Source organism: Danio rerio, chromosome 20 (genome assembly GCF_049306965.1).
Source record: "Danio rerio strain Tuebingen ecotype United States chromosome 20, GRCz12tu, whole genome shotgun sequence".
Taxonomy (NCBI): domain Eukaryota; kingdom Metazoa; phylum Chordata; class Actinopteri; order Cypriniformes; family Danionidae; genus Danio; species Danio rerio.
In genome coordinates, this window is record NC_133195.1 from 32,043,151 (window position 1) to 32,066,847 (window position 23,697).

Below are 23,697 nucleotides of genomic sequence, written 5' to 3' on the forward strand. Positions count from 1 at the left end.
ATCTTAAAATATTTTCAAGGTCTTGATTTTATGCTTTGGAGCCATAGAGAACTTACATGAGATTTACACCAAAGGATGAAAATCTCTGACACCATTTTGAAAAGTTCAGTTGAATCTGAATCTGGTTCTTTTAGCCATGTGGATCTATTTTGATTTAAAAAGAGAGAAATTGTCACTGTTTTCTTTCAGTCCTTTTTTCTAAACTACAAAAAAGGCAATCCATCCATCCATCCAATCAATCAATCAATCAATCAATCAATCAATCAATCAATCAATCAATCAATCAATCAATCAATCAATCAATCAATCAATCAATCAATCAATCAATCAATCAATCAATCAATCAATCAATCAATCAATCAATCAATCAATCAATCAATCAATCAATCAATCAATTCATTAATAAACTGGCCAATCAACTAACTAATCAACCAATCAATCTAGACATCCATCTACTTATATATGTCCTGCTGGGCCGACATACTTTTTGGGCTGGGCTGATCATTTTCTTACAGCCTATAGTTTTTTTCCCTATAATGAACTGAGGATGCTGTGATCTGTGACGCTCTGAAAGTAAGATGTCCTATGTGACACAATCTGCAGCCCATTTTTTTATAATTTTTTTCTTGACATTGGGCTGACCCATTCACAAACTCCCATTTTGGGCTCTGTGTGAGCGTGCAACATCGGTGTGTATTTATCAAAATAGTCGAAAGTCACGTCTGTTTCACACGGCACGCGTGTGTGCGCGGCGTGTATGGAGAGGAGAAACAGTGTGCAGGCGTTTGGCTTTCACACCAGCTGCGTCTGCAGTGTGCAGCTTATCAACGGCTGTTGCACAGATTAATCTATTATTGTTTATCTGCACCAAGGCACGAGCCAACGTCCTCACATGCTGTTTCTGGTCTGTAATACATTGCTTTTATTATTTATCTTTAGTTTGTTAATCAACATTAACTGTGTGCATCAGCAGGCAGTTTTTGTTATGTTTTTAGATTTAATATAGGCTCCCTCAAAACACACAGGCACACACAAGATAGACTTTTAGTGTGGATTATAAATGTATTATAATAATAAATATAGTTTTAAAAGTTTTTAAATTGTCAACTCTCATTATTTTCTATAAATAGCTTTTGTGCTTTAATAGAATAGGAGCTGGTAAACATCTTCAAGGCCGTGCACAGATGGGTAGCATTTTGATTGTATCGAAAGTGGGCCGCTCTGGCCCAAAATGCCAGGGCTGATTTTTTAGTCCCAGTCTAGACCTGCTTATACATAAATAAATAAAAAAATACAAATTATTTTACCTTTAATAAATCTGGTTTTAAATCTATAATACAACATGATTTGGGGAATTACAAATTCAGTGTAAAATTAAAAACTCTATGCAGCAACTTTACTTTATTTTATATGTATAGTGTGTTTGCAATACATTTTTGCATACATCATGATTTATGTTACTGCTGGTAGGTAACCTCCTTCTCTGCAGGAGAAAACAATCCGATTATCTAGCCATGCAGACCTGTTTCCAAATCTCATTACTTAAATTGGGGAATATCTCGTGTTTTTTCTGTGAATGATTGGCCATTTCCTACAATTGACACCTATGGCAGTGGAAATAGGAATTGCTTAACAGTTCCCATCATTGTGAAGGCATGAATACCTGTTGTTGTCCACATAACGAATGAGCATTGGATAGAAGGCATACAGATCCCTGCACAGAACAGCAAACTCATCCAGAATCTGCAGTTCAGCTTCCTGAGTGTCTGCTCTACTCTCAGCCCTCAGCATTTCTTCCTCAGACACGACCTTCACAGTCTTCTTCTTCAGCTTCTCCAGCGTTGGCAAGAAATGCGCTCTTAGCAGATCTGCACTAGCTCTACTAATAATAGGCTGGGTATATACTACATAGGAGAGAGATTACAGACATTTGAGAATCACCCTGTATGAAAGCAAGCTAATCATCAATACCCATCACCCTCACCTGCAAGTCTTTTCATCCACGGGGCATTTTCAATTCCAAGGTTGTTGTTGAGGATCTTGAGGATATTGCCTAATATGAGGCTTAGATGCTCGGATGTGACAGATGTGCAGCAGTTGGCACCATCTGGGGAGTTTTCTGGGCCTTTTGCCCACCAGTAAGACAGGTAGTTACACAACATGGGCAGGACGACCTCGATGATCTGTGGCATTTCAGTGTAACGTGCACCGGATTCAGAAATGTCACCAATTTCCTTCATAAGGCCGTCCAGATGGGGCATCTCAGGACACATCTCATCTACAGTGTCTGGCATACTCAAAACTGTAAAATATTCAATATTAGGGCAGCAAATTTAACAAATTATATGTTTTTTTTTTTTTTTTTTTAGAAAAAGAACTGTGCCGCTGTCGCCAAAAATACCAATATGCCTTTTAGAACTGGCTTCAAATGTTTTCTCTAGATGGTTTCTCACTTAACCCCAAATGACTAGGAATAGTTTTAGATTTTGCCAGATACACTCACTCGCTCGTTCTCTTGGTGTTTTGGTGTTGAAGACAGATTGAGGGTTGTGCATATTTAGGTTGGCTTCCAGGAAGGCAACAGGCATGGCTCCAACCAGACTAGATAAACATTCACCCAGCACTGGAAGTTGTCTGTGAAAGCCCAAAACAGCGGTCTCAGTTTCAAGAACAAATTAGTAGAGAGTAAAAAAAAAGAAAGTTCTGTCAGATTTTTTTTGTTTACTTTTCCACATAGATGTTCTTGCCGGTGCCCAGAGAGTAGAGGCTGGTCAAGATACGGTAGCAGGACAGCTGAATGTCATCCACTGAAACAGAAATGCAAATAAGTTTTGTGAACTGTGATCTCACATGCAGTGATAGGAAATGAAATCTAGGAGGCCGCAGTGGCATCCTCCCAAATTTTAGTAATTAGAACAAGCAAATAAAGGGAAAAAAGCTTAAGGTAAAAAAAACAATAACAAAAACACATATTTTAACATTGCTTTACTTTAACTGGACTGTAGGAACTTGTACTGGACTCTATTAAGTGTCATCTTTAAACACCCATCAGAGCCAGTGGGTCAGTTCAAGACAAAGACTCCGGTGTACATGAGATTTTGAAAATATTATCAAAATATCAATAAATATAGCTTAATATTAAAGAATCATTTAGTTGTTGTTTTTATAATATTTTAAAAACAATATTATTATGAAATATTTAATCTATATAATAAGAAAGTTCATTATTTGGAGTTTAATATTTATAATCAATAGCATATTACTCCAATCCTACACTTTTTACACCAGTTTTGTAACTTGTCTGCTGTTGTCTGTTACATTTCTGTTTACTTGTCAGGAAGCACATAGGTCAACAAAAGTTGTTAAAAACTGTGCAATATAATTAAAATGGACATTCTCTTTATGGCAGTTTCAGATTGTGAGATTTGATAACAATACATTTTCTCATTATTATGATTTACAGAATCAGATATTTTTTTGGGCCAAATCAAAGTACAATGTAAATTTCACACAAATAATTCATGTTGTCCCGAACACAAAATGATTAATGTAACACAATTAAGAGGATTGAACATAAAACAATTAGGTTGTCCCCATAAAATGTCTCCAAATCTACGCTCTTTACACTGGTTTCCTGATTGTATTAGAATCGAGTTTAAAACGTTAAATCTTTTTTTATATCTCTAAACAGTAGGATACCATTTTTTCTAAGAAAGCTACTTATAACAGCCTACCAGATCCTTTTAGTCCTCCAGTCAGGATCTGTTATGTATCCAAGTCAAAACCTAAATGTAGAGGAGCACACAGGCTTTGGAACATTTTTCCGTCGTCAATAAGACAAGTGCCTTCTATCAATATCTGTAAGTTTTGACTAAAGACTTGCTAGAGAGGAATTTTTGTTTCTTTACTGGTTTGTTGTTGTTTGTTACCTTTATGTTTACTTGTTGGGAAGCACATTGGTCAATGAAAGCTGTTAACAATTTTGCTATATGTTAAAATTGTCAGTGTCATTATGATGCAGTTTCACATTCAGAACTATTATAAATTAGAGAATCATATTTATTTTGAACAAATAAAGGTATACGGTAAAAAATGCAGGGTTCCACACAATTCATTCATGTTGTCCCAACACAAATTGATTAAGATAATGTAAGAAATTTAAACGGTGTTGTGAAAAAGAAATGTATATATATTTAGTATGTTTGTCTCTTTTTCTTTTTATTAAGCAATTGTGTTTATATTGCTTAAAGGTGATAAATAAACTAAACTTCTACCGTTGAGTGTGATATGCTTTGCATAGTAATGAAGCATTTTTTGCAGAAATGGATGAAGCTAACAGAATTGCAAAGGCCTAATTGTCTAAAATTAACTTGAGTTCTGCAGCTAAACGTCCTGTCAGCAGAAATGTGTTGAAACTGAACTCAAAATATGTGCAGTTGAGAAGTCTTGTGCTTTTAATGTTGTGCAGAGGATTAGTAGAAAAAGAGGAGGTATGTATAGGTGCGGTCAATGGAAAATGATTGACAAGTGACAGATATTCACTAAACTCCACCTGTTAATATCAGCTGCCTACGAAAGTTAAAGTCAGGATATGAAAGCGGTTGCGCACCTCCTGAATGTAATTCTTGCATTGCATTGAGGATACCAGAATTTTGTGAATTGAATAATTTATTTGTATCCAATAAATTACTAATATTTTTGACATTTAAGAAAAATCTTTCTGGAACTTTTTTTTATTGAACACGCATAAAATTGATTAACTATTCCAACAGCAGATTAAAGATAAAAAAATTAGGTTGTCCCAAAAAAATCTCAAGAATTGTGTTGTATCAGCTCATTTTAATAAAGTAGTTTGAACAAGGTGCAAAAATCGTGATTTTTTTTTTTTTTGAGTGTACGATTCTAGAAACTAAAGAGTCCTCTACACTGGTTGCACTTTATGTTTTTGATTCACTAAAAAGAACTGACACATCAGTACTAATTATCATAGGTCAAAGATCGGCTCACTCACATAGCAGCTCTGCTCCAAACTGGTGTTGTGTGACATGCTGGAAGAGCACGGTCAGCATGGGCAGCAGGGCCACTGAGGTGTAGCTGATGATCTGGGTTACGCCCTTCATCTGGGTGCGTGACTGACCCAACTTCCCCAGCTTCAGGTTCTCCAGAGTCTTCTCCAGGTCCTCTGCTGCGTTCTCGAAGAACGTCCTGACACCAGCCTTCACCAGCTCTGAGCCGGACTTCATCACAGTCCTGTGATTCACATGACAATCAGATCAAACATCTGAGAAATCAATCTGCTAAATTATTTGAGTTGTACCAAGATTTAACTTTCTACCTGAAGTCCAGCGTGCGGGACAGGATGTGCAAGCAGCTCACCATAGTGGCAGAGTCACTACCTAAAAGAGCAGATACAGTCTTAAAGCAGTAAAATGAAGTGCAAAAAGAAGCTTATGGATAAAAATAATTAATGTGATGTCTTACCAAAGAGTGAAATCCTATGTCTGACAAGGGCTGCCAGCTTACAGAAAAGACTAAAGAAGAATGATTCTAGTTAGAGTGATTGTGCATTAACCGCCCCTTCATTCAAATATGCACACCTTCCTTCAATGCAGTATTCATATATTTAAAAAATGTATATACTGTATATATTAGATTTTTTTATCCTCAAGACTAAAAATATCTGCTGATGCAACAGATCAGATTAATTTATAATGTGTAAGACAGTTGATCCCATAATCCACATGAGTAGAGTAGCCTTTAAATTGGAAAACATAAAATACTGTACATAAAATGTCAGAGAAGTTGCATTAAAGTGTGTGTGTGTGTGCCATTTGAAAAATATCTAAGAAACAAATGGTTCAAAAATGCTGTAACATCAATTTAAATTCACAAAGATGATTTTATAAATATAAAAATCATATTAAATTGAAGGGAATGATCCCTATAAACTTAAAAAGGATAGTGATAACAAAATATGGCAAATGAGTAAAACCTACAGTACCAGTTTCAAGGTAAGTGGCAAAGTATAAAGGTTAAAAATCATAACTAATTTGTATTTATTCTTAAATAATACAGTATATCTGAGAATATTTTTCAGTATAAAATGTATTATTGCATTGAATGATATTTTAGTCTGTCTTCTGTAAATCGTGATAAAACAAGATACACACATTCCACTGTATAGACCATTTCAATGTGGTCTTGTCATTGGCCCATGAACACTTCCTGCTTGTTATCATACTATTTCATATCTGTAACAAGAGGCAATTCAATCATATATTCATGTTAAAACAGCTATCATATCATTACTTATCAATATGTGGACCTTTTTGGAGAAGCTTTTTTTTTTAAGATTAAAAATTCAAAATGTTGTCGACTAGTATAAAAAAATGAAAGAAAAAAATGAATTAAAAATAAACTGATAGTCTACTATTAAAAGCAGTATCCCTAAGCACCTGGTAATCATCTCCTTCTCTTTGTTGGATGCGTAGCCGCTGCTGCTTAGGTTGATGTTGGGTGATGACAAAAAGTACAAGCAGTGGTTCTTAAAGTATTGGTCTATGAGTGGCAGCAGAATCTGTAAGAAGAAGAAAAAACAAACACTTTTCTCATTTGAAAAAAATCAGGCTTTAAGTCTTTTCTGTGTGTAGTAAGAAAGTATCTGCCTAAATGCTACCTTAGCAAAAAACTTGATCTCTTGATCATGGGGAGATTTGTCTGTTTTACCACTGGTTGCCATGGCCTCTGTAAAATATACACAAAGAAATCCATTGATCATCTTGATATGTCTTATAAACATATCAGTCTTTAATTGTTTATATTCATCCTCTTTGCTCACCAAGATGGGCAATAAACTCCTGTGCAGAATCTACATAACTCAAGAGCCTCTTAAGGAACTTATATGCGAATCTCTTCTCCATTGAGGAGGAATCTTGCTCCATGTCCTTCAGACCTCTGCAGAGGTACAGAAAACATCAATAAAGACATTGAAAACTGCTGCATTTTGTTTCAAGACCAAGCCTCACCAAAAAAAAAAAAACTTCACAGTACAAAACTAACAAAAAGACTAAAACAAATATTATCATAATTATTATAATTGTAATATGCACCAAGTATCTATCTGCACACTACTGTTCATTAATAGCAACCTGCACATATATTCATATATTGTGAATCTGTTCATAGCTTATCCAACCTGTATATAATGTTCATAGTACATCCATCTGTAAATATCACCATAGTTTTCTATAACTGCACTTTATAACTTATTCCTGTATCCTGCACTTGCTTCTATTGCACTGCTGGTTAGACCTAAACTGCATTTCATTGCATTGTACTTGTACATGTGTAATGACAATAAAGTTGAATCTAATCTAATCTAATCTAATCTAAAAAGTAATACATCAACACTAGAAATAAAAAAACACTTATATATTATTATAATGTAAACATAAGTACATTAATATACGTCTAATATTTTAGTAATATTTACAGTAGCATTATCATTTAGCTAAATACTTAACTAGTCTTTCACAACCCAACTTTGCACACAAAGTAAGAAAATGCATTGGATCAAATGATTCATTTAATATAATAGTGCACAGTAATTAAAGACACTTAAAATAAAGTGGGTAAATGATAACAATTTTGCCATCGTCCTTCTATATGCATCTAATGACATTTTGGTATGGATTTTATGAGTACGTGTTACTGAATTTGGGAACAGATTGACCTGCTGATGGCGTATCCATTGACCTGTAGGAATTTAAAGAGCTCCTGGGCCTTGTCCCTGTCTCTGTACTTCTCCTTTGCTGTCAGAGTGTCATACGGCACCAACAATGGATGACTTCCTCCTCCTTTTGATGACAACACACAATAAGTCATTGCACCTGGGACTGTTCACACAGGACTTGTAATGTCAGACAGACTCTTGCGGGATCACCTTTACTGTCAAGCTCCTTTTTCTTCTTCTTGGCCCAAATGTTGTGGTAATTTTCTGCAACTGTTTCAACCATTGCCTGTTGAAATGACGATCAATATTCAATACACAATAGATGGGTAGTTGACTATTTTTTAAGAAAAACAAACCTTATTAATATACAAATAGACAGATTTTTTTATTGTTGGACACTAATCTTCACAGATTGATATTTATTTTATATGAAATTATGAATAATATTATTTTTCTCTATGACTTGTCAGACTTATTGGATATTTTAAATAAATATGGATGTCAATTCAATTCATGTTTATTTCTCTAGCACTTTTACAATGTAGATTGTGTCAAAGCAGCTTAACCTAAAAGTTCTAGTAAATTAAAACTGTCAGTCCAGTTTTCAGAGTTGAAGTTTAGTTTAGTTCAGTTCAGTGTGGTTTCATTTTCACTGCTGAAACACTGAAGAGCAAATCCATCGATGAACAACTCCACAAATTCCTAACCAAGCAAGTCAGTGTCACACCAAAGGATAACAAAACTTTTTTTACAGTGGTTTCTGAGGCATGACTTAACAGATGCACATCATGGCCTCTACAGGGGGCTCCAGACACATGATCTTGAATGGGGTGCTGCAACTAATTAAAGTTTTTAATGAAATTTTAGATTTCAAATTAGCATAAATAGAAGCGTTACACCACAGGACATTGTTTAGGGTGACAAATTGTATAAGTTCTCATGTCTTAAAAATACACAGATGAAAAAATAACTACCATTTAATAAAATAGCCACTGGTAAAATTAGCCTTGAGGTATTTGTTAATGATTTTATGATTTTCTTTTTAATTTAAAAAGGCTCTAATTTACTGAACTCTGCTTCAGACAGTCACACCATAGGACAGTTTTAAGATTTGGCTCAAAAATGTTAAATAAAAATTAATAATAATAAATCAAATAATAATAACAACACAGCAGTGGTTCATGGAAGACAAAGACATTTTTAACCATTTAATGCTTTTTAAATAATGGCAGTACTAATTAAATTAAATTTTGTAGTGTGTAAATGTGAAAATGCAACATCACATCAACAACCTATTTATAAGATATCAATTATTTACAATTATCAAGTCACACTTGCCTGTAGTTCTCTTGAAAGAACAACATTTTCCAAATCTTGTGGGGCTGGAATAAAATCACCCTATAAAGAAGTGTAGAAGCAGAAACACGATGTGCTTTAAATGCTTAGATTTGATGACAGACACCACAAAGAAACCAAATCCCTCCTGTTGTCGAACATTACCTGCGTGGACTCTGAAATCTTGCGCTGTTTTTCTGTTTCTCTTTGCTGAAACATGGCCTCCCCTTCTTTGGTCCTCTCAATGTTCCATCCCATTGCCAACATGCTCTTTAGAGTCTCTTTCACGGGGTAGCGATAAGTTTCCCTTTCCTATTCAAAGTGAAGCATTCAAATAAGTTTAAAACTCAACCGCTGAATCTTGCATTTGTGTTAGAGACAAAAGTCAATACAGAAGTATGTGACTTGTGTACCTTTTCACTCAGTGCTTTGTACGGCTTTAGAAGTGGATGAGTTTTAGCTTTGTCATCTACTTTATCTCCCACGGTCCAGCCAAGAGCGATCTATCACCATACAAGATAAAACATGCAGTCATCCTTTGTCTAATTCGACAGTGGAAGAGCGCTAGTGACATAGCAAAACGTGCAAGATTAATGAGATGAGTTTTAGCATTGTCTAACCTTCTCAGAGGACCATTTCTCATGAGAATGTTCAGCAAACTTGCTTGCAATGTAATCGAGTTTTTCAGGCAACGAAATGCTGAAAGACAAAACAGTATATCATAAAATTTGCACAAAGGTCAAACAAAATAACAGCCTTCATACTGGAGGAAGTGCTTTCACACTGGAACGGAGAGACTTTTTAAAAGTTCCAAGAGCTAATTGCGGGATTTTTCATGTGTTTGGCCTGCAGAAAATGGGAACAATTTTAGTAATTGCAAGAATACCATATTGGGAACTAAAATTCCTAGAAAGATCTAATCCAGCACAGTAAGAACTGTACTGACATAAGTGAAAGCTAATTAGTTGAATCACAGCCATACAAAACTTTGGCATATACTGCATGATTATTTTAAACTGTTACAAGACAGTCACACAGAAAGCTAAAGTGAACTGCATTCACCTGTTGCTTGTCTTTGTCTGTGCTGTTGTGTTCTATTTTTAGCCTCACAGATAGTAGCTTGTGTGCAGTACAATAAGTTGTTATAGGTGATTAAGGGTTCGTTTTATCTGTACACTGTAAAACCAAACAGTCAACTTTATAAAAAAAAATGAGTGTAGTTTACTCAAAATTGATTGAAAGTTAATTCTACTCATTTGAAAGAAGTTTTGAACTTAGTGCTGAAGGTAGTGAGTTAATACCTAATTACTTCAACTTAAATGAAACAAGTTCACAGTACTCATATAGATTAGTTTTTTAGCCCAAATGGTTTGTTGCAATCGGTTTCGTCAAACAGTTTGAGTAGTCTTAACTTATTGGGTTTCACAGTTCTCAGTTGGTTTGAGTTCTCTTCATTTATTGGGTTTTATTGTGTTCAAATTGCTTCTTTTACTCAAATGGATTAAGGTCACAATACTCATTTGGATTAGTTTTTTTAAACTTAAATTGTTTGTTGCAATCGGTTTCCTCAAATGGTTTGAGTTACCCTAACTTTTTGGATTTTACAGTGTATTAATTGCATAACTTTTGTATTTGCATTGCATCTCCATTATTAAAAACCACATGACACATAATACTTTACTTCAATCACAGCATTCTCTCGTTGTTGGTTTTGTTGAATGGTGCTTTTGACGTCACTGTTGTTCCACTTAGAAAAAAAAGCTCTTTTAGTGAAGCTTTTTTACAGCATGGTATCAGTGGTACATTTACGTTCTTGGGGAATGTTGATTCTTGTAGTAAAATAAGTCAATAAACCGTTGTATGGCTTACCTCTAGTAGAGCAAAGGCAACCAACAACAAAAACCTTAAGATAAGTTTTGTTTTCGTGTGATCAGTCTGGTGGCTAGTTCCTATTAGGCATGGGCTGGTATAAGATTCTGACGATATGATAACCTTGGATAAAAATATCACGGTATTGTGATTGCTGCTCTAAAATATATTATTTTTAAATGTCTGAGTAAAAAACAATAACTTTTCCCCCTTTGAACACAATATATTCTATTTTAGGAAACATTTAAAATATTTTGTTACAGTAAAGATGTAAGGCTAACTAATTCATATGAATCATTGACTTCTGCTGTCTTATTTAGTTGCAAAAAGACTGATTTTTTTAAATTTTATTTAAAACAGCATCTTTGGATATCTTTTCTGCTGGGGACACTGTTGTCCTAAAAAAAAAATGCAAATAAAAAGAAAAACCTTGATAGTTTTAAAACCTTGACTTTTCCAAACCGCAGTATACCTTGAAAGCAGTTATTGTCCCACGCCTAGTCCCTGACTGTGTAGTGCGAAAGCGTCTTTTGCCTACGTTTATTTCCAGTAGACAGTGTTTGAATGGTACTTACTTAGCAGTGTTAATAGGCTGGGGGTCGAAGTTGCCTTGTGCATCCACAGAGGCCTGCTTAACTAATGCAGAGCCTGGGCTGGAGTCCACGTAATCAGGTGGGATGGCACCTGCTATGGCGCTCAGACATGGCATTGCCATTTTGAAAAGCTCTGAATCATATTTCTGCAAAACAAAATTAGGAGCAAGGTTTGTTATCATCTTTGTGATCGCATAAAATGAATGTAAAAAAAATATTGTGGGACTGTCAATTTACTGCTTTAATATGTACAAATAAAAATAAAACATGTTGTTACAAATTACTTATGTGTAAATTCTACCGATTTGTCTTCTTTATCTTTCTTTAAAATCTTCACAAAATATAGGCACATTTTTAAAAGCTAAAAGATTTGAAAATGAACAGAGCATGTTAAAAAATGATTTGGAATAAGATAAAGCTCAATTTGTGATGTCCTTGCTTATTAAATGAATGTTGTTAATCATCATAAATACTGAAGGTTTAAAAAAGTAAGTGAGATATAAGACTTTTTTCTTCTGCAGAGCACAAAAGATAATAACCTGTTGGTTGGCGACTATTGTATGAAAACAAAACAAACACTGAAACATTCCTAAAAATAGCTTCTTTTATAGTACACAGAAGAAAGAAAGTCATACAGTTTTACGCCATCATGTGAGTGAGTAAACAATGACAGAAATGACAGAAATATCACTGACAAATGTCATTGCTGTGTATCATTGCTGTGTATATTATTTGTTTATTTATTTTTTTTTTTTTACATGGCAAAGAATTCATTTGAATATTTTAGCACAATTATGAGGTATGTCTGTACCTTTTGAGAAAGAGCATCAAAAAGTCCCCAGAAAAGCTTCTTGGTGAGGTGGAGCTCCTCCTCTGATGCCATTCCATAGCTGCCCAAGCCAGTCGGCAGACAGTAGTACTTCCAATTTTGCTCATAGTGATTTGTCAAAAGCTGCGAAGAAAAAGTAAATTAGCAGTTCAGTGAACGAATCTGTCAACAATCAAGGTACTTTAAAGTTCACAAATGGTTCAAATATGAAATTTGAGTTTATTTTTTTAAGTCAATTAAAAAAATACAGGTTACTGTGACCCACACACTTCCATAGTAATTTTTTTTTCCTACTATGGAGGTCAATGGGTGTCACCAACCAAAGGAACAAATTGAGTGACCTCATTTTAATAAAACATTTTCACTAAGGATTAACTTTGTCATTATACCTGTCTGTGTTTGTATAGTAATGAAAAACTGAACAAAAGCATGCACATCCCTTTTAACTGGGTGCTAAAGCCAAAAAACACAAAAGGTGCAAATAAAAACTTCATCAAAAGCAGCAACACCAAAGCTCCAAAAATACAAATTTATTACATAAAAAAAAAAGCCTGACACAAAGCGTGTAACGGTTCGAACCACACGGCTCTTCATCAGACATTGTTCATCACAATCAGGTGCTCCCAAAATTTTATAAATTTGTATTTTCTGAGCTTTGGTGTTGCTGCCTTTGATGAATATTTAATTTATGCGTGTATAGTGCCTATAGTCAACAAATAAACAGTAAACAAAATTTGCAAATAAGATAACGTTACTCACATACTGAAAAGCATAATTGAAATGTCTCTATATACAATGACAAAACTAAACCCAAAAGAAATTTGTGTCAGGATATGTCTGGTTATAATGCATTTCTCTGTCATACAATTTTAATTTTGACATTTTAATAAAGAACTGCAAAGGTTTGCAAATAATGTTGGTTGATTGTAATTTAAATTAAATTAATTGAAAAATTATGATTTTTTTTATTTATGCTATTATTCAAAAGAAAATTTTTAAATAATTAATCCGCTGCGTAAAACATATGCTAAATAAGTTGGTGGTTCATTCAGCTGTGGCGACCCCTGGTTAATAAAGAGACTAATCCGAAAAATTAATAAAATGTGTAATTAAATTGAAGACATGGTCCAGTAAATATGTAATATTATAAATGATTGTAATTTTTAAATATTTTAAATAAATTCCTTTTTAAATTCCATTCATCAAATAATCCTGAAAAACTGTATTACATTTGCTTCACAATGTTTCTTGAGCATCAACTCAGCGTATCAGCATGATGCACAGAAACCTTCCTAAAACTGAACGTACGGCAGAATACTACATTTTTATTTATTTATTATAGCAATTTTTTTATGACAAATGTGATTATTTAATCTGTTTTTTATTTGATGGTTCAGTTAAGCCCATATTTATGGTAATCACATATGCGAAGAAAGTGGCATACAGATATTTCCACCCCCGTTTTGTGTGCGAGACCCAAGGTGACGCCAAAGACTGGAGTAATATCTGCTGAAAATTTTGTGTTGCCATGACAAGAATAAATTACTTAAAATACACAAACGTAATATCGCAACAATATTTTAAAATATTATTGTATTTTATTAAAATAACAAAAATGTAAATCTTTCCAACCTCAAATATTTAAACAGCAACATATGTTAATTTGCTGTTCACTAAGCTCACCTTAATGGGCATCTTGCAGTACTCTGTAAGCTGTGGGACATCAAACACAAGACGACGCAAAAGCTGCTGTAACATTGACGGCCGCAGATGCCTGGAGAAAGTGTGAATATCATCAGAGAACACCAACATAAACGTTTTATCCAACATATAAAAGTGCTTCTTGTGCTATTACTTAATTCAAGACACAATCCCAGCTTCTCAGCTAAAGGTTTTTAGGAGATACTTACATGCAGATGGCCAGCAGACATTCATCAATAGCATCTCTCTGGGCCTTGGTGAGTGATCGACCCTTTGAGAGGCGATAGATGGTGTGCAGCGTGGAGTCAACGAGCGTCGCATAGTGCTCAGTGTGAGCGAACAGATGAGCACAGCGGGTCAGCAGAGGAAGCACCGCCGAACCAATGTAGCGGTTCATGGCCAAAGCTGTTTCTGTGGACCTAAGCACCTCCTGATGGATGCAAACATAACATGAGACTACATTTGGCATATTTTTTAAGCATGAGGACATAATTTGTGCAAATTCATCATGAACACAATTGATGAGCGTTTTTTCAAACTGCTTTATGCGAAAGCTAAACATTTCAATTATCATTAGGTGTCCAAAGCTGTAGAGAGTGATACAAAAAATGCATTAACATTCTGAAAATTCTACTTGTAGACTAAACTGCATTATTTGCTTTGCCTTTTTAAATACTTAAGACTGAAATAATTCAATAGTGCAACTTGTAGATGTTTAGCTTTTGCGTTAATTTGAGCTAACTGAGTGAGTCAAGAAGTAGTTCAAGATGATGGAATTTATGCTGACATTAAAACTAATCTGCTTATTCATAATAGAAATTGTACTTCACTAAGTAGTTTTAAAAATGTGTACATATACCCGAGTACTTTTTTAGTGTTTATCTGTACTTTTACAGTGCTATTTTCTTTTAACCTGCAGTCAATACTTTGTAGATACTCAAAAAGTATTAAAACGTCTTATTTATTATTATTATTCAGATCGTAAAATATGTGAATTAGCCTGTAAGTATATATTATATATTGAAAAAAAAAGAAAAAAAAAATATATATATGTCATTTAATTAGAAAAGTGTCAGTTTATTTATTTAATACAAGTCAACAAAAATGCACTTGAATATAGAAAGTGGTTTTTACTATAGTAAACAGGTGGGTTGAGCCTATTTGGCTTATTCAGAACTCAAATGGCTATTCCTGTCTATGAAATACAGTGGAATACTAGTATACAACCCTACCATATTAAACAAACATTTTTTAAGTGTATTACTATTAAATTACTACTTATAAATGTAATGTAATTTTAGGCTTTTATATATATATATATATATATATATATATATATATATATATATATATATATATATATATATATATATATATATATATATATATATATATATATATATATATATATATATATATATATATATATATACATACACACACACACACATTTTTTTTACCTTATAAGGAGCTGAGCCCCCCTAAATGAAAATTCTAAAATCGCCACTGATTATAATAATTATTAATAATTATTGAAAAAAATGCCTTTTTTAATACTGCTGAATCAGTATATTACATGCTTGATATCAAATGAACCTCTTAGGCTTTTTCACACATTGCATAGTAAATTAAAATCTGCAACTTTGCTTCTTTTTATTCCCACTCCACAAAGCACCCTTACCGAGTTTAGGGAGGCTGATGCTCGCAGGTCTGGCAGAAAGCCCACCTCCAGCAGGTGCAGCAAGAAGCTTTGGTCATCAACGCCATAGACACGGTCCAGGAAAAGCACCATGGGTGCCTTGTGCTCAGGACAAAAGCTGGCATTCATATCAGGCTCGGTCACAGTCCCATCTAAGCAGACGAGAGAGTTAAACAAAAAGACATTAGGGTAATAATGACTGCGGAACAAGAGGTGCAGATAATGAGACACGTAGGGATGAAGATGACATTGAAGGAGTAATAGCATCAATCAATCTTGGGCACATAATGAGTTTCAGAGATTATGTTTTCAGAGTTTTTCAAAGGCATCCAGTGGCATGTACAAACCTTTATTGACGACCGGCATTTTGAGTGGAATACTGATAATTCCGACCAAATCCTTAATGGGCACTAAGGAACGGAGAATGGCACGAATACGGAGTGCTTCACCTTTGCCTTTGTTTATAAGCTGTAAACAGCATTGATAGATAAAATTAATGTGAAGTGGTATACTGTGCTACAGCAGCAGGAAACTGCAAGTTTTGTCCCCAGCTTTGTAAATCAATAAAATGTGGCAGAAAGGAGCACTCACATGCATCTCAGGAGCACAGCGGCCCAGGAGATCAATAAGGGCTGAGTAGAAAGACATAATAGAGTTGCCCATGTGTGCGACCTCCTCTTCGTCCTCCACAACCCTGTCAAAACAAAGAAAGATCTTGCTTATTCCAAATCATACTTGAGATTAAAGTGCAGTGTGTTCACACTTGCCAGGTTTGGTTTAGTAATAAACTGGTGGAATTGCTTTGTTAGTGCGGTACATCTGTGTGTTAATATAGTCTCCAAACTAGAGGCAAAGACCACAGAAAATATTCTCTGTTCGGTTCCAAACAAACACTGGTGCAGTTAACCTGCAATATGTACACTACACTGACCATGACATCTAATAAACCAAAAAAAGCACATGATGCCACAAGATGTAACCAAAAAAATCGGAGAATGTATCTTGTCATCTTTTCTTCCACTATAATTCAGTACAGGAAGTGTTGCCTCTCCCTGCAGCAGATCCTTAATAGTGTGTGCCATAGAGGAATTTCTGACACCTTTTTGACTCATATTTTATAAGCTCTTCAAGAGTTATCAAATGATGAAAAAACATCATGTGTGCATACATCAGGGCTGCACGATTCTGGCTAAAAGGAGAATCACAATTTTTTTGCTTAAAATTAAGATCACGATTTTCTCACGATTCTGAAGATGTAAAATAAAGGTTAATATGGGTAGGCTATTATTATTGTTAATCTCAAACAAATGGTAAAACAACAATAATAATATTAGGCCAATTTTCAGGTGTACTGTTGGTTAGCTGCTTGGTGCAACTATAACTCAGCCAGTCCTACTCCACCCAACCCGCTCCGAGCTGGTATCAAACCGGTGACCTTCCGCATGGGAGTCGGTTGCTCTACCAAGGAGGCTAAAGACCATGTTCTCTAGCACTCACCCTCCCTAAACCTCACTCCCATCCGGGACACGGCACCAATGTAACCTCACCGGTCTTACGCCACCCAACCCACTCCAAGCTGGTATCGAACCATATTCTGCCTTCTGCATGAGTCAGTTGCTCTACCAAGGAGACTAAAGACCATGGCCTCTAGCATCTGTCGCTAGAGCACCTTTAGAGGTCAGAGAAGAGAGGTTTAGCTGCACAGCACTCTGTTACACAAAAAACTGAACATTATTTACAACTTTATTACCCATTATTCACAGCCTATACAGGTTTTGTTCACTAAAGTAGACATCATTGGCAAAAACGGGCACATCCTCTTAGTAGTAAACAAACAGTGAGCCAGCTCATGCGTCATTTCGCTGCTGCGACTACATCATTACATTAAGAAAAAAAAAGACATTTTTGGGCGAATTTTACCTTACATATACAGTATGTGACACTTTTAATGCCATTTGAGCTGCCCATGTCACTATGCCTTTACACTTCCCTCTTGACATTGAAAATATACTTGGCTGAATCGTAGAAAACCTGAATTAAGATCGTGTGAAGGGTTGAATCGAGATCGCAATTTTTTGTTTGATTAATCGCGCAGCCCTTGCATACATACAAGTGTATTAAGCCCAACACACATTTTCATTTTGAATGCTATGTTAGCCAGTTGATTTGTTATTTGTTAAGGTTAAGTTCAGTCTTAAAAATGACAGTGAGTCCTCTAAACAAATTTTCCAAACAAGCCAGTTGAACAGATCTTCAAGTGTGAACACAACATAAAAGTTAACCTTTTACCTCAAACCTAACAATAAGAGCCAAATAATCACTATGTTCAGGATAGATAATGTCTTCTGGAGCTCCAAATGAAAACATGAGTGAAGAAACTTCTCGTCCTTTAACCATTCACTCTCTGTTTTGTGTTTTTCTCCTTCTACCACAACTACTTCAGCCACATCAAGCCCAAAATAGCTTTTTTGGTCCTTAAATTAAAAGTAAAAATACCATTAATATGATTACCTCAAACCGTATTAAACCATATTGTATGATTCACTTAAATACTGTCCTTCCATTAATTTCATAAAAGACTCAACTCTTACGGAAACATATGCAACTGGATCAGATGCAACTATAAATTCATCTCTAACTTTTCCTGTATGTTTTTAGTAAATACAAACAGTGGATCTTTAATGCCAAAGAGAGTCTACACTGGTTCAGTTTGCGCTGTAGATAGATCTGGCTCTCAATAGCAAATAATGCAGATGAAGAAAAAAAATTAAGGGATCTTACGTGGGTGCTACGCCTTCAGGTAAGGTGGGCAGATCTAAAGCAGGATCTTCTGAGATCTTGATGGCTTCCTTCATGGCAGCAAGTAAACCTTGTCCTCCCTCTCCTCTAAGAGCAGGTCCAAAACACTCTGGACGCCTGATCAGAAGCTTCACCACTACATTAGCATTCTCTTCAACACTTTCCCCTGAAATGTGCAGAGCAAACACGCAATAAAATGTAATGTTTTCCTCCTGTTCATTTTTTGCTTTTTATTAAATCAATACAAAGAGTTGTATAATTGTGCAAAACTGTCAAAATGTACTTACCATTGACAAAGACAGCGAAGCGAAGGAAAGACAAATAGCGTTCTCCTTCTATTGGGTTCCAGCCAATGTCTGGGTATCCCCTGGCAATGAGCATTGGGCAGTTCTGTAATCCACAGGCTGCCAGATATGTAACCACCTGAAAACACACATGGACAGGATCCAAAGTGAAATTCAAATGACGCTAAAAATGCAGTCCAAATCCAATAAATCAATAAAATCACAAGAAGTGTAGTGTAAAGGCCTGTTCACATCAGAAGATAACAGTCAAGCTGCAGACAAACTTCTCTTTTTCATGTCAACTTTACACATGCAAATGTAAAGAGCAGAAATTTCCAGGCAAGTTCAATTTATGAAGGTGTTAAAAGAATGAGGGGTCAGAGTCAGACCTTGTAAATAAACTAAAAGAGTGCAAACTGTAAGATTGCAGTGCTACAATAAAGACTAGTACTACTTTTTTTACCATTCAAATGTATCGGTGGCTGAATTCTGTTTTTAAATAGACACCACAGAATGTGATGTCTTATAACAACAATTGCAGCATCCCTAGATATTTTGCGTGGCCATAGTCCAGGAGTGGGCAAACTCAGGCCCCGTTTACACTAGTGCGTTTTAGGCCCCGTTTACACTAGTGCGTTTTAGTTTGAAAACGCATAAGTTTTGCTACGGTTACGCCAACCGTCCACACTACGACGGAGTTCTCGAGCGCCATTATCAATTATTAAAACTGATATTCAGCAAAAGAGAGGGTATGTTTCGTATTTTCACTGAAATTGAAAGGAGGCAGTTGTTATCGGCTCCGTTTTGTTATAAATATTCACACAGGGAAGATGACGCTCATGCAGCACGACGCCTCAACATTTCTGCTGTCTAAGTTGCTAATATTAAAATGAAAATAGGCAGTTCCTTAAATCATATTTACATTTTATTGTTGAGAAAGTGAAACAACGTAGCCAGGGTGAATGAAGTTATAAAGTACACTGTTCCCTTTGAAGATTTACCCGTGTCCTCGGTATAGTCTGTTTTCCATATCAAACTGAGAAGAAGAGACTACAGCCTTGATCAAACTTGCGAAGTCTGAACTTACAAGGAGCGAATGCAGGACTGAACTGTGTGTGTTAGGCTACTTAATATTCAGGAAAAGCCCCAATCAGAGAGGCGAATGTCTGCAGCCCCGCCTCCGTTTTCAGATGTCTCCGTTTTCCATCATCCACACTGAGACGGAGCAGCAGCGTTTCAGAATGAAAACGGCCTCTCCAGCGTTTTCGAAACGCTCCGTTTTCGGCGCTCGAGAACTCCGTCGTAGTGTGGACGGATGGCGTAACCGTAGCAAAACTGTGCAGGACACCAGCCCTCCAGAACCGAGTTTGCCCACCCCTACAGAGTCGCTTTGGTATCTACAGTAGTGAAAGATCTTTATCTTTATATTTCCAGTTCTATAATTAAATCTCAAAATAAGAATCATCTACCTCACTACCTAATATGCCATCAAATGTTTATTAAAGGTGCCTAAACTGTTGTTTTCTTTCATCCCAACTATCTCTGGCAACACACTGAACCACCAAACTCAAAATACAGAGGATCAAAACTTTTACTACAAGAAACTCTTCTATATTGTATTAATTTCTGTGTCATTTTAAGAAATGTATTATATTAGCAAGTATCACACAACAACAAGCATTGTAACTACACTAAGAAAAAAAGGTACACCGTGGTACAAATAATGTTCCTTAAGGAACAGTTTTGTACCTTTGTAAAATTTGTACCTTATATGGTACAGAAAAGACCTCTTATGATACTGTTCTGTACCTTTTATGGTACATTTGAAATTAATGTACACAATTGTTCTCATATAAAAGGTACAAAAGTGTTGAACAACACCTTTATTACAATATCTGTGAAAATAAATATGACTGAAAAGGCAAAGTGATTTTATGAATAATTTCCATATTAAAATGAGAATCATCATTTAAGAACTTATTTTTATTAAATCTCATAAACATTAAGTTCTATAATACAAAACAACTGGAAAAAATAAAACTAGAGGTATTGTAAAATAAACAGCTAAGGCATTTTAAATAAATGTTTGGTAAGGCTTTTTGACACTAATAGGGTACAAAGTGTTTGGGTACAAGTGTAAGGTACAAAAGGTTTAACCTTTATGGATCAGATTTGTACCTTTGATGAAGGTACAATATTGTATCTTCAGAGTTTAAAAACCAAAGGTTTTACAAACTGCAACTGTATAGTAAGTGTTACCTTCTCAAGATCAGGTTCCTCTAGTGCCAGAGCCAAACTGTTGTTGTCCATCACAGAGGACGCAGCCACATCTAACGGTGTAGAGCCTCTCATTTCTGGACATGCTAGAGAAAGAAAATCAAGATTATTTACTTATGGTCAGGAAGGACAGCACATTTGCAATGAGGAAGCAGCAACCAGCAGATGGCAGTCTTTACATATTTTGCCAGGGCTAGAGTCGTTTTCCTTTTGTCTGATATAATATCTTAATCAAACACTCATAGGTTCAGTTTATAAAGTATAGATAATGCATTCTTTTATTATTCTTTTAGCATATCTGATAACAAACTAGTGCTAGCCAATCAGCGAGCTTGCAATACTGAAAATAAATGTGATGACTAAAACTGCAGCTACTACACAACACTATAAATACAGCATGAAGATATGCCAGCATAAAACTGCACGTCTGTGAATGTTCCACACTCTAGTTTGAAGCCTGTGGCCCGATCTTCATCTGATCTGATCCGTTGTGTCATTGATCTGGAGGTGATATGGACTATAAAGGGGCGAGTGGGCTCTCAGCTGCTCATTAATGTGCTGTTATAGGAAACGACTCCTGCAGAGTCAGGTGCTCTCAGCTGCACAAGCTATTATTCACAGTCAAAACGGTGCACTGTGCGATGTTGCCAGATCCTGCTCAAAAAGCAATCAACCTGATCTCACACAACAAGCCACCAATAAATGACTTGCGGCACCAACATAAGAAACAGATTTGTTTTAAAGAAAGGTGTTTATGGATCAAGGAGAATTGGCACATTTACATGATTTATTGTAGCTTGTATTATAGGAGGCTGTTTAATGCTTTATTGTGATTAGGCGATGAAGATTCTGTGGTGTCCAATTATTTTTGAGGAAATGCATTGATCAGCTGTTTCCAGGACTGCATTACAGTTACTTAAAATTATAATTGAAGGGGAAGTATAGCCGAAGACAGCAAAAGATCCAAAAAATACAACAAAGATGACCAAAAACAGTAAAGAATGTGATAAAAAGCCCAAGCTATTTTCAATGCTATTCAATTAAGATTTTTTTTTCCAAGCCACTGTTAGATACCAGTGTTTCCAGATGAGTAATGATATGCTCAGTGGGTTCTTGTTTTTGGGGGTTCCTTCCTGCACTGTTACAAATAATAATGAAAAAGCAGACAACTGGGTCACACTTTATTTTGATGGTCCGTTTGTTGAATTTAAGTAACATTGCATCTACATACCAACTAATTCTCATTAGATGATACTGTAAGTAAACTGTTAGGTTGGGGATAAGGTTGTGGTTAGTGTAAGTTGACATGTACTTGCAAAGTTTCTTAGTCAGTTAAATGTCTGTTACAGGAGCAGTATCAACAGAAATTAAGCAGACGATGTACTAATATTCAAATGAACCATCAAAATAAAGTGTTACCGAAAACTATGTCTTCTAATGGTTATTAATTTCTTATTATATTCATGCGTTTAGGCTAATTCTCTGTGTTTCTGCTCGGTTACATGTACTGTAAGTGTACTGTGAGTGACCGGTTTCATGCACATCTTGTAAGGGTTGAGAAATTTCTGATACTAAAGTGAATTTGATTTTTTAGAAGATGTGATGAGAGGCAGAAATGCACAATGATGTCATAAAAAAATCATCAATTAATATTGACGCCACAGCCATATCACCCAGCAGTCCATGACCGGTTACTCACTGAAGCTAAGCAGAGCTGTTTTTTTGGTAAATACTTGGATAGGATACCACATGGGAAAACTAAGTTGCTGTTGGAAGTGTTGCTAGTGAGGCCAGCAGGGGGTGCTCAAACTGTGGTCTGTGTGGGTCCTGATGTCCCTGTATAGTAAGGGGACACTATATTTTTAGTGAGCACCGTCTTTCGGATGAGATGTTAAACCAAGGTCCTGACTCTCTGTGCTCATTAAAAATCCCATGGCTCTTCTCATAAAGAGTAGGAGTGTAACCCTGGTGTCCTGGCCAAATTCTCTCCATTGGACCTTACCCATCATGACCTCCCAATCATCTCCCTCCACCAAATTGGCTCTATCACTGTCTCACCACTCCACCAATAGCTGGTGTGGGGTGAGTGCACTGGCGCCTTAATCCTAGGGCTGCCGTTGCATCGTCCAAGTGGAGAGACCCACTTGATGATTGTGAAGCAGGCACGTGCACACATAGGGCTCAACCTGTGCAGTGCACATGCCCTTTCTAATCTTGGATAGAAAGTGCCCTACCAAAATGATCAAAAGTGGCCCCGCGACACCTAACGCCCTTCAGTAGGCGCGCGACAACACCGCTAATCAGAACACGCGTGACAACACCGTTCTTGAGTACGCGCACGGCAACAACAACCCCCCCACCCCACCCCCGCCCTTCAAAAAATTTATCCTGCACATGCCCTTTGGACAGTCTCTGCACGGGCCTGTTGTGAAGCACTTTGGGTGTATGGCCATACACAATAAATGCACTATATAATACACATTAAATTACATTACACTACTATAGCTTACAGATAATCTTAAAGGAACACTCTACATTTAGCAAAAAGGCTCATTTTACAACCTCACATGAGTTAAACA

General features: G+C 35.8%; 1 protein-coding gene across 7 annotated transcripts in view; it reads right to left on the reverse strand.

Annotated features, from left to right (window-relative positions):
* Window positions 1-23,697, reverse strand: part of ryr3 (ryanodine receptor 3) — a 149,116-nt gene that overhangs the window by 33,277 nt on the left and 92,142 nt on the right. For all 7 annotated transcript variants that reach the window (XR_012395820.1, XR_012395819.1, XR_012395818.1 and 4 more), the window contains 27 exons: window positions 21,101-21,204; window positions 18,845-18,980; window positions 18,540-18,723; window positions 16,350-16,452; window positions 16,106-16,226; window positions 15,741-15,910; window positions 14,269-14,489; window positions 14,042-14,132; window positions 12,341-12,481; window positions 11,512-11,675; window positions 9,688-9,766; window positions 9,481-9,570; window positions 9,233-9,379; window positions 9,071-9,130; window positions 7,943-8,018; window positions 7,733-7,856; window positions 6,839-6,954; window positions 6,677-6,744; window positions 6,456-6,577; window positions 5,482-5,531; window positions 5,336-5,396; window positions 5,012-5,250; window positions 2,726-2,807; window positions 2,504-2,634; window positions 1,985-2,302; window positions 1,664-1,904; window positions 57-144 (listed from right to left, as the gene is read on the reverse strand). Coding sequence is in view for 4 of the 7 variants with exons in the window: in XM_009294775.5 (XP_009293050.2) it covers window positions 57-144; window positions 1,664-1,904; window positions 1,985-2,302; window positions 2,504-2,634; window positions 2,726-2,807; window positions 5,012-5,250; window positions 5,336-5,396; window positions 5,482-5,531; window positions 6,456-6,577; window positions 6,677-6,744; window positions 6,839-6,954; window positions 7,733-7,856; window positions 7,943-8,018; window positions 9,071-9,130; window positions 9,233-9,379; window positions 9,481-9,570; window positions 9,688-9,766; window positions 11,512-11,675; window positions 12,341-12,481; window positions 14,042-14,132; window positions 14,269-14,489; window positions 15,741-15,910; window positions 16,106-16,226; window positions 16,350-16,452; window positions 18,540-18,723; window positions 18,845-18,980; window positions 21,101-21,204 (3,527 nt within the window). In the remaining 3 variants the exon portion in view is untranslated. The remainder of the gene's footprint in view (window positions 1-56; window positions 145-1,663; window positions 1,905-1,984; window positions 2,303-2,503; window positions 2,635-2,725; window positions 2,808-5,011; window positions 5,251-5,335; window positions 5,397-5,481; window positions 5,532-6,455; window positions 6,578-6,676; window positions 6,745-6,838; window positions 6,955-7,732; window positions 7,857-7,942; window positions 8,019-9,070; window positions 9,131-9,232; window positions 9,380-9,480; window positions 9,571-9,687; window positions 9,767-11,511; window positions 11,676-12,340; window positions 12,482-14,041; window positions 14,133-14,268; window positions 14,490-15,740; window positions 15,911-16,105; window positions 16,227-16,349; window positions 16,453-18,539; window positions 18,724-18,844; window positions 18,981-21,100; window positions 21,205-23,697) is intronic.